The 10,847-nt window shown below is 49.9% G+C and overlaps 1 protein-coding gene across 1 annotated transcript in view; it reads left to right on the top strand.

Annotated features, from left to right (window-relative positions):
• The first annotated feature begins 1,338 nt into the window (after positions 1-1,338).
• The window catches only part of UNC45B (unc-45 homolog B (C. elegans)), a 10,755-nt gene continuing 1,246 nt past the window's right edge, over positions 1,339-10,847 (top strand). The window contains exons 1-17 of the mRNA XM_010011714.1: positions 1,339-1,503; positions 2,265-2,301; positions 2,608-2,783; positions 3,331-3,420; positions 3,913-4,080; positions 4,626-4,794; positions 5,080-5,250; positions 6,057-6,228; positions 6,568-6,868; positions 7,254-7,348; positions 8,034-8,175; positions 8,625-8,765; positions 8,943-9,070; positions 9,516-9,582; positions 9,924-10,037; positions 10,143-10,258; positions 10,611-10,762. Of these exons, the coding sequence (XP_010010016.1) occupies positions 1,342-1,503; positions 2,265-2,301; positions 2,608-2,783; positions 3,331-3,420; positions 3,913-4,080; positions 4,626-4,794; positions 5,080-5,250; positions 6,057-6,228; positions 6,568-6,868; positions 7,254-7,348; positions 8,034-8,175; positions 8,625-8,765; positions 8,943-9,070; positions 9,516-9,582; positions 9,924-10,037; positions 10,143-10,258; positions 10,611-10,762 (2,401 nt within the window). The 5' untranslated portion in view covers positions 1,339-1,341. The remainder of the gene's footprint in view (positions 1,504-2,264; positions 2,302-2,607; positions 2,784-3,330; positions 3,421-3,912; positions 4,081-4,625; positions 4,795-5,079; positions 5,251-6,056; positions 6,229-6,567; positions 6,869-7,253; positions 7,349-8,033; positions 8,176-8,624; positions 8,766-8,942; positions 9,071-9,515; positions 9,583-9,923; positions 10,038-10,142; positions 10,259-10,610; positions 10,763-10,847) is intronic.

Raw genomic sequence — 10,847 nt, forward strand, 5'->3', positions numbered from 1 at the left:
CACCCCGTCCCAGCAAGTGGAAACCTCTCCAGCCGCTGGCACCCAGGAACGCTCATGGAAGCATTCACAGAGAGGTTTCCGCTCGTCCCGGTGGGGAGCAGAACCCGCCCAGGAAACACTAATAGGAACTTCTCCTTATCTATTGCAGCTCCCCCCCACCAGCTGCCTTGAAATGACCCTTAGCACAGGTGCCAGCAATGCTGCAGCCCCCAGGCTCTATAAATAACAGCCCCACAGGCTGATTTGGGGTGTCGGTGTTGTTTGAGGAGATAAAGTAAGCTAGTTTAGGAGTTGAGGCAGAGGTGAAGCTATTCCAGTCTTTTCTTACGGATCTCCGATTGTGGTTCGTTTCACTTCTAAAGCCTCAATTTGCAACTAGAATTAGTTTCTCTGCTGCTGGTGTGGCTGAGCAGAGCCATGAGCCCTGCAGAGCTGGTGGGGACTGAGTCCTTGCTGGGACAGCAGCTCTTGTGAATGGGGAAAAAAGCTTTAGTTATCACTTCTGCAGTTATTTCAGAGCTGAACCTGAGTTCTGTGCAAGCCACAGCGGGGTTTCCAGCGGGGTGGGCTCCCAAAGGCTGTGTGAGGAAGAGGCAGTGCTGGGTGCGAGCTGGCTTTCCATCCCAGGGTGTTCTGGAAGGTGCTGGTGCTGCTGCAGCTGCTGGCACGGGGCCGCTTGTTCCCGAGGCTCAGCTGTCTCATGCTTCCCTAAATAGAAAGGGAGAAGGGTCTGAGCACTGTGGTGGGGGTCAGTCATCCCAGCCCTGGGCTTCTTTGGCATGAACCCCCCCATTTCTGCTCTCCACACCCTGTGCAGCTCTGCAGGTAGAGGGTAACTGGGGTTTGCTCACAGAGGTGGGAGAGGATCCCCTCTTCTGTAGAGGGGCTGTCCACTTGCATGGAGGTGCCCCCCCCCCGAGCAGGGCTGCTGACAGGGGCCATTCCCAGGCAATATATAGCACAGGGGGACAGGCTGTGGTGACAGGTGACATTGACAAGCAGCAGGAGCTGCCAGGTCCTGCCCAAACTCGGAGCGGGAGGCGAGCTCTTTGCTGAGCCACACGGGCTCTTTGTGGCACTGGTGGACTTCACTTCTTCTTCCTTTATTAACTCAATCCTAAGGATCTATGACCGTAGGACGAGCTTCTGTGTAGCTACAGCCTTGAGCTTAGGTCTTCACTTTCAAAACTCTTCAGCGTGGTAAGCTGCTTTTGTTAATGTGAGTGTTAATTGTGTGTTGTTCTTGTGGGGAAACAGCTTGGTGGGGCAGGCAGGCGGCTCCAGTGACACAGGCAGTTGTAGTGGGACACAAACTGCTGTTTTTTCCTTAAAGCTCTCCAAATGGAGGATCCCATCCAGCTGAAGGAGGAGGGCAATAAATATTTTCAGGCCAACGACTATGAGAAGGCTGTTCAAAGCTACACTCAAGCCATAAAGCTCAACAAGGACAAGGCGCTGCAGGCCGTGCTGTACAGGAACAGGGCAGCGTGTTTCCTCAAGAAGGTGAGAAAAGCTCCTGGTTTGCCTGGGCTGTGCTCAAGGGGAGAAGAGCAGGGAGGCAGCCCAGGGTGCTCCCCTGCTGTGGGCTGTGTGGTTTGTCCATTGGTTGAATAGCATGCTTCAAACTGGCCTGAAATGATTTGTTCTGGGCTTGTTCTGGAGCTGTAAAGCTGCCTCCCTACTTCAGTCCTGCTGGGGCTGAGCATGCTGGTTCAGGTCTGAGATGGTCCCACATAATCACTTTGAAGGAAAAGCTTTTGGCAGCCACGAGAGCTCTGTAGGCCGTGGGTCAGGATGTGGAGGCATTGCTCTTGCCGTCTGTGCCAGCCCAAAAGAAGTCAGTATTTAGCAAACCATGTTACTGGTATCTGCACCAAAACTGTTTTGGCTCCCTGCAGTCAGCTTGTAGTGACCTGCTGTGGGATTTTAGCAGATCTCTTGCATGTTGCTGAGTTTACACTAACCTGGAAGAAACACCAACCCAAAACAAGCTGCAGACAGGCTGTTGTGAGTATCCCCTCTGTCCTCACTGCCTACTATCTGCTGCTGCAACAGCATATGTTGCCTCACGTGCACCACAGGCCTTTTCTTCTTCTCTTCCATCAGTGATGAGAAGGTACCTAAGACTTCATCTTTCCTACTGCAACTGCTGCTGGCTTCATTGGGGTGTCCTGTGGGAACAGAGAGGTCACAGAGTGTGTCAGCAATGGGGACGTGCCCTAGTATTCCACTGCTAACAAATCTCTCTTTTGCTGGTTTAACAGGAGGAATATGCCAAGGCAGCCTCAGATGCATCTAGAGGTAAGAAGGGGACTGTTTTGAGAAGTAAGAGCTGCATTGTTGGGCGTGCTTGCTTCAGCCTGCTCTCACATCTGGTTTTGGGGTGCTGTGGTCTTATTCCTTCATGTCCACTAACACCCAAGTGCTGAGGCCACAAGCTGGGGGTTCAAAAGAAGATGTACCAGGTTGTTGTGTTGGTGCAATTGGTGCTAATTCACAATAACTACATCTCAAAGAGCTGTAGTCTCCGTAAAGCAAATCACAGTTTACACAGGTGATTTCCAAGAAGCAGACTCTGATGCCTGGTGTTTTGGATCATTCTCCCAGCTATTGACATCAATTCCTCGGATATCAAAGCCTTGTACCGGCGCAGCCAAGCTCTGGAAAAACTGGGGAAGTTGGACCAAGCATTCAAAGATGCTCAGAAATGTGCCACCCTTGAACCCCGCAACAAAAACTTCCAGGAGACCTTGAGGCGACTGGGAGCCAACATCCAGGAGAAGGTAAATGCCAGGGAAGCAGTCCTGGGTTCCCAGACCAGGTGTGAGATGTTCTTGCTCTCGGTTACATTAATAGATTATTGATCATACTGGAAACTTGTAACAATGTAGGGGCATAAATAGGCTGCATTAACTGGAAGTTCATATTTGGTGCATGTAAATCTGAGGATCAGATTGAGTTGTTAAGTTAAAAAGCAGCTCAGTCCTCAGGCTGGCCTGGTCCTGAGTGTCTTGGTAAGGTCCTGGCAAGGAACTGGACCAGCTTTAGGCTGAGTCTGGCAGTTGCCAGATTGACATCTTTACAGGGTGCTGTGAAGAAGTCCCTGCATCACTAGGTATGGTGAGGTCTCAGAAATGATGGGTTAGGGCTGGCTCTGCCTGTGCCTGAAGTCTGAGATGGGTAATAGCTGCTGGTTGCTGAGAAGTGATGCCTGGTTTGTTAAGCTGTCCGTGGTTTGAGGGGCTGTGATGTCCTCGAAGTGATAAAGGAAAACAAAACTGCTCCTCAAGTTTCTGCCTCTGATGCTCCCTGCACTCTCTGTTGGCACAGCTGCGCATTCAGTTCTCCACAGACTTGAGGGTGCAGAAGATGTTTGAAATCCTGCTGGATGAGAACAGCGACAAAGAAAAGCGGGAAAAGGTGAGAACTGTCCTGGACTTGACAAAGTTGCTGTTTAATGTCAGAGGCTGCTCTGAGGAGCAGGAAGGTGTATTCCTTTTCCCTTCTGCCCTGGATGGAGCATGAGGAAAGGAGCTGGGAGACATGAGCTGTGCTTGGAGAGGGGAAGTGTCCCAGTGAGGCATCACCCCTGTGCTGAGGGGGAAGGGGGACTCACCTCCCAGGATACCAAAGGTGGGGTCAGACTGGACTTCTCAGGCCCATCTCTGCCACCTTCCCCTATGTTCCTCCCCAAGCAGTGACCCACTTCAGTTGGGCAGAGTGAAGCCAATCTCCAGATGTACCTGGAGAGCTGTGTGGTGTGGTCTGAGCTGGTTGTCTGTGTCTGCCAGGGGATGGTGGCCATCCCACAGCTCCCACGGTGGGATGGCCAGCGTCCCAGAGCTGCACAGAGATGTTCTGAGGGCTGCAAGCAGGGCTGTGCCACTGACCCCTGGTCTGTCTCCCAGCCAGGCTGCAAACAACCTCATAATCCTGGGACGGGAGGAAGCGGGTGCTGAGAGGATCTTCCAGAACAACGGGGTCAGCCTGCTGCTGCAGCTGATAGAAACCAAAAATCCCGAGCTGGTCCTGGCAGCCGTGAGGACGCTCTCAGAAATGTGCACAGGGCACAAGGCTCGGGTAAGCAGCCTTCACTGCTAGTGCCTGGCACCCAGGGGAGTGGAAAACTGCAATGGTTTGATGTTTGTGAGCAGTGGGGGATTAAATCCTGCGAGTAAGACTTGTAACACAACTGCTGAAGATGGCCCTGATCTCTGGGGGTGAAAGCTGTACCTGTTGCCTATGGTGCCTGCATGTGTGCTGGTGAAGTAGAACTCTCTCAGTTGTTGTGGTGAGCATGGTTGGGTCAAATCCATGTCCTTCATCAAAGGTCTCAGAAAAGCAACAAATAACTATAGGAAAGTTTTGTCCAAGGCTTCCAAACCCAGCTGTGCTCTTAACATCCTCATTGGAAATAGATTTTTAATTACTGGCAACTCTAAATCTTAGTTGTTGTCTTATTATAAATGAAAATGAGGATGAAAACCAAAACTCTACCTTGTACTGGCTCAGGATTCACCCAGGAAAAGAGTTCCTTTGTACAAGCTGAGACTGGCCTTTCTGATGCATGCAGGAAGGAAAGGCCTTTGCTAACAGCTGCCCTGCTCTCTCCTTTCTGGGGCCAGGCCACTGCCATTCTCCATTACCTGGGCATTGACAACATTTGTATGTGGATGTCTGTGGACAATGAAGAGATCTCCCTGGCTGTCTGCAGCCTCCTGCAGGCCATCACCGACTGCTTGCTGGGCCAGGGGAAAGAGGAACATCACGGGAAGGAGGAGGCTGTAGTGCTCGGTAACACTGCATGACCTGGTGGTCCTTTGGTCTTGCTGTCAAAGTGGGGTGAGCAGAGAGGACTCTGCTCCTGGGATGTCCCCCTTACTCCTTGTTCTTTGGTGGGGAAAGTGGGGACTTTACCGTCCGGCTGTCCAGGATGACAGCCTGCACACAGCTCGTATCCTCATGGTGTTAAACACCAATATTCCAGCCACGTAATGCCTGTGAGTGGTTTTCACTGCATTCACCTGCTTTTGAAGATAATTTCCTGTAACTGGCTGCTACTGTCTTGCTTCTGTGTAGATACCAAAAAAGATTTGAGGATGATCACAATGCGTTTGCTGGATATGTTGGTCAGCAAGAAAGTATCTGGGCAAGGGCGAGACCGAGCTCTCAACCTCCTCAACAAGAATATACCAAGGAAGGACCTGAAAGACCATGACAACAGCAGGACCATCTTTGTCATCGACAATGGTGAGTCCTTCCCTTCCATCCTGTTCTGGTCTGGGAGATGTGGAGCTGTGTATTCTTGCCTGAATACCTGTAGAACTGATCCTCTCTAGCTTTCTTTGGTGCATGCAAGCCTGGAGCAAGGTTAGATGTATTAGCAGATACCAGTATTAAGATTAAGAGAAAAAAGCTGTGCATGAGAACAAGAATTTTTCCATTTCTAGAGGACTGACTTCTCTGGTTAGTTTATTCCAACGTATTTGCTAATGTTAGGAGGATTTGGTTTGGATAAATCATGTATCTTAGGATGAGATGAGCACCTGCTGAGCTTGCTGGATCCTTAATCTGGTCATTTCTAAAACTGGAAGGGGGAAAGAAGCTTGTGTGGGGTGTGTTTTGATACTAATTCCAATGCATATGTGTGTTACTATTTTGGAAGGAATTAAATAACACTTCAGCAAAAGTAGGGTCAAGACATACAGGATCCCTTGAAAGTCACTGACTTTTCCTTACTCAAAGCCTTCAGCCTTGGAGGTGAGTAGGTTTAAAGCCTCCTGACAAAAATAACTGATGCAGCCAGGGGCCAGATGCAGTTTTGCTTATCTCTGAGAGGTGGATAAAAGCCTGATGCTGCAAACCTGTAATCTCAAGAGCAGAAGCGCCTCCCCAGTAAATATCTGAGCATCTTTGTTTAAGGCATATGTGATTAGGCTGCAAAGTAATTGAAAACCATCCAAACTGGCTATTTCACTGCAAGAAGCAACAAATGGTGTCTTGAGCTGTGTACAGACCCGTCCTCTGGAGCAGCCCTATCACTCCATTGTTTCCAGGCTTAAAAAAGATACTGAAAGTGGTGGGCCAGATTCCTGAGCTGCCTGACTGCCTGCCACTGACAGAGAACACCCAGCTTAGTGCCTCTGTGCTCCTAAATAAGCTCTACGATGACCTGCGCTGCGACCCGGAGCGTGACAACTACCGGGTGATCTGCGAGGAGTACATCAAGTGAGTTGGGGCTGGGCTGGCTCAGAGGCACAGGGGTGGGAGGTCTTGAGGATGAGGTGAGGCACTTGCAGTCCACTTAGATGCCAGCTTGAGGACCTGGGAGATAATGATTGGTTTGAGGTCCTGCTGGATCCTTCAGCTGGGATCCTCAGATCCTTGCATTGTACTCCTACCTGCTGGATCACAGCCTCTGCCTGAGTTTAGGCTCAGCTGTGGCCCATGTACCTACCATCAGAGGAGCTCGGTTCTTGATCTGAGGGAGGATGTTCCCTACTCAAGGGAATGAGAACTTAAGCAACTGCTGTTCCACATGCTATTCACTTTGTCTATCCCATGCAGGAGCAAAGTTGACCCACAGGACATGGATAAAACACTCCATGCCATCCAGATGGTGTCTGGAGTTCTGCAAGGGCCCTTTGATTTGGGCAATAAGCTGCTTGGCATGAAGGGAGTCATGGAGATGATGGTGGCCCTGTGTGGGTCTGAGAGAGAGATTGACCAGCTGGTGGCTGTGGAAGCCCTCATCCATGCCTCTACCAAGCTGAGCCGGGCCACTTTCATCATCTCCAATGGGGTGGCACTCCTGAAGGAGATATACAAGAAGACCAAGAATGAGAAGATCAAAATCCGAGCCCTGGTGGTAAGGATGGCAGCCCCTGCCACACTCACCAGCTTAAACCCTGGACTTGGGAGACGGGGAGTACCTGGGGTCATGTTGGTTCACTCACCTCAGCTGGGAAATGGTTTATGGTGCTTTCCTTACAAGGAAAGGGGAGATGGTAAACCAGGAGAGCATGGGGAATATTGGTAACCGTGGTCATGCTGCATTACAGACATCCAATAAGAGCACAAAGCCTCACCCTGCTGTGCTACAACCTGAACAATCTACTGGGTATTTTTACTTAGATACTGCTTCCTCTGTTAGAACTGACTTCAAACTTCAGATATGGGATTAGGCTCTTTTGGGGCAGCAGCACTAGAGAATTAATGAACCTTTCTCACTGATGTATCTTCCTCCTCCTCAGGGTCTCTGCAAGCTGGGCTCAGCAGGAGGTACAGATTATGGACTGCGGCAGTTTGCTGAGGGGTCCACTGAGAAGTTAGCCAAGCAGTGCAGGAAGTGAGTGACCTTACTTTGTCCTTCTATTGCTCTGTACTTTGCAAAATACAGTATGTTCCTTTCCCAAGAGATCCTGCTCACACATCGCCTTCACTTACTGGTGCTGCCCGAGAGCTGACAGTGCCCCCAGAGCCATTGCACTGGGACCTGGAGCTCTTCTGTCCCTGAAGCAACCATATGCTCCTCCTGCCTCAATATCCAGAGAAGTCTTTCTCCCTCCTAGACTTCCCATGAGAGACACCAGACATGGTGCTTCCCTCTTTGCCAGAATGGTACAGACTATTTCAGTGCTATCTAGAATATGCACAAGTGTCTTTTGAAGATGAATTTACCAGGTGGATGAAAGGAGCTGGGATGAAGTTAGGAAGTGACTGAATGGATGATCATTGCTCCTGGCTCTGGAGAGCAGAGCATCACATGTTTCATGTGGTGGTGAAGGCAAAGCAGTGCTGAGTACCTGTCCTGGTCTGTCTTTTTATGCAGCATGTACATCCCTGATGTTGGGCCGTGGGAGGAAGGTCATGTCTCAAGGGAATCATCCCACAGCCTTTAGGAGCTGCAGCAGAACCCGAGGACATGTTTGGGCCTGAAACATTCTCGATGTGTTTTTCCTCCCTCTTCTCCTAGAGGGAGAAGTTATTCCTGGCTCCTGAGATAGAAATGTGGATGTTTTTCTGTCTTCTAGATGGTTGTGCAATGCCAGCATTGATGTCCGCACAAGGAGATGGGCTGTGGAAGGGATGTCATATCTAACCCTTGATGCGGATGTGAAAGATGACTTTGTTGAAGATGAGCCAGCCCTGCAAGCTATGTTTGAATTAGCCAAGGTCTATCTCCCTACCTTGTTTCCTCATTCCTCTAGTAGCATCATATTCTCCCAGCTCTCCAGCCCAACACTGTCTCCCCAGGCAGGAGGAGCTGTGACCCCAACCTCTCGCCTCTAGTTTAAGCACAACTTCAGCTTAGCCTGTGCGATGGAGACACCTCAGGGTTGTCATCATCCTGCTCTTCTCCCAAGGCTGAGGAAGGTTGCTCTTGCCTTTACTGTCAGCAACTGCATGAAAACCAAAGACATCAAGGTGTTGACAGCACCTGATGATGTCAGCAGCCTGTTGGACCATAAAAGCATTTGTTTTTCCCTGCCCTGGGCTGTAAAGCTGGGGCTAAGCCTAAGAACACTTCAGCTACTGCAGCCCACCACAATGGCAGTCCTGAGGGACCTGTTTCCCTGCAGTGTCCTCCTCACCCTCACATAAGCTTTTATTTTTCTGTGCAGACAAGTGACAAGACTATCTTGTATTCTGTGGCTTCTGTGCTGATGAACTGTACCAACAGCTATGACACCAAGGAGCTGGTCCCAGAGCTGGTGCAGCTGGCAAAGTTCTCCAAGCAGCACGTGCCTGAGGAGCATCCAAAGGTAGGGATGGGGAGCTGGGAGGAGATGCTCGGATCTGAAGACTTGCTCTGGTGTATCCATTGTCACAGGTCTCCTGTCTCCAAGGCTGAAATTGCTTTGCTCTCCAACCAGGCTTGCCTGTAGTTAGCAGGATGGCAGCTGCTAAGGGGCTAATCCCTTTCCAATGTCCCTCCTCAGGACAAGAAGGATTTTGTGGTGAAGCGGGTGAAGCGGTTGCTGAAATCTGGTGTTGTCTCTGCCCTGGCCTGCATGGTGAAGGCAGACAGTGCCATACTGACAGACCAGAGCAAGGAGCTCATTGCCAGGTACCTTCATTGCCGTCATGGGAGCCGGGAGCACTGGCCAGCCCATGTGCCACTGAGATGGGCTCCTGGGCTGGCTCTCTGCTTCGTGGGGTGGTGTCTTCTGCCCACGGGGGAGGGATGAAAGGGAGAAGGAGAAAAGATTTAACACCAAATCCACATTCTGCCCCTGAAGCTGGCTTACAGGCCTGCTTTGCTAGGGTGCATCTTGACTTTCCAGTCCTCTCTACTGGTTTTGACTGGCATAGAGTTCATCTTACAGGTCTGGAAACTTCTTACTGTGCCATTTGTGGTTTTCTCCTCAAGTGCTGTAGGGCACTGGGTTAAACATCTGGGATTAACTGGTGGATCTGGCACCCCTGCAAAACTTTAGGCCCCCTTCCATGAGGGATGCTGGCTATTGCCTTCCCACGTGGCTGTTCCACTAAATGATTCCATGCTTCTGCAGGGTGTTTCTTGCCTTGTGTGAAGACCCCAAGGACCGTGGGACCATTGTTGCTGAAGGTGGTGGAAAGGTGATTACTCCTCTGTTTGCAGCCCAGCCTGAGGTGCAGTTTGTCTGCAACGTGTCTGCAGTGAGGGAAGGTGACAGACAAGTGTGAGATCTCTTGGTGCAGCCCCTGGGGCCCACACTGACACTCCAGTCCTATCCCTGTGAGCCTCCTTGAAACAAGTGCATAAGCTACAAGCTCTGGTGTGGCGCCTATCTGAGAATGAAAGACATCACTCTGGACTACAGTCCAGGCCCATTTCTTCAACAGACCCATCTTTAGGCATTTTAAAACTTATTTTAGTATATTAAGGCAATCCTGTAAATCTTCTCAGAGGCATCATATGCTTTCATATGTGTCACTAGGCCCTGATACCTCTGGCTCTGGAAGGCACAGAAGTTGGCAAGATAAAAGCTTCTCATGCTTTAGCAAAAATTGCTGCTATCTCCAATCCAGACATGGCATTCCCAGGGGAGAGGGTAAGCTTAAAAAGAAATAATTCATAATCTTCACTATTTCTTTAGCAAATGAAAATTGCCAAGATCTGAGAGCTGGAAAAGCAGAGACATCCCTTCTCTTCTTAGGTGTATGAGGTGGTGAGGCCCCTCGTCAGCCTGCTGAACACAGAGAGGGATGGCCTCCAGAACTATGAGGCTCTATTAGGTCTCACTAACTTTTCAGGAAGAAGCGATAAACTTCGGTGAGTTTAACTGCTTTCTGGCCTTCTTTCTTCCCCTGGAGTGAATGTGGATTTCAGTTCAACATGTTTCTTGTAGGACTGTGAAGACTGGTCAGTTTGAGATACCTTTGACAGAGCTACAAAAGTCTCAGAACTGAAACATAGGAAGAGGAGAGTGGTGCTTTCTCCTCTAGAAAGAGGAAAGATGTGAACAACATAATCTGCATTAGATAGGGAATGAACAACATGTCATGAGCTCCAGTGCTGTAGACACTGATTTGTTTCAAGGCTTTCCCTTGTCTGCAGTTAATATTGTGTGAGTTGGTCATCGCTTGTCTCATGATGTATTTTGTTTGACTGCTCCTCGACACAGGATGAAGATAGTCAAAGAGAAGGCCCTGCCAGATATTGAAAATTACATGTTTGAGAATCACGACCAACTTCGACAGGCAGCCACGGAGTGCATGTGCAACCTGGTGGTCAACAAGGAGGTAACTCACTGGGCAGCTCAAATCAGGCTCTGTGCGCTGGTTTGTGAGCCCCTGTGATGAGGCATTCCTAAATGTGTTATCCCTGGATATCATGGGTTTGGGTGTTTTTAGGTTCAAGA

This window comes from Nestor notabilis, unplaced genomic scaffold, assembly GCF_000696875.1.
Source record: "Nestor notabilis isolate BGI_N333 unplaced genomic scaffold, ASM69687v1 scaffold20613, whole genome shotgun sequence".
Taxonomy (NCBI): Eukaryota; Metazoa; Chordata; class Aves; order Psittaciformes; family Psittacidae; genus Nestor; species Nestor notabilis.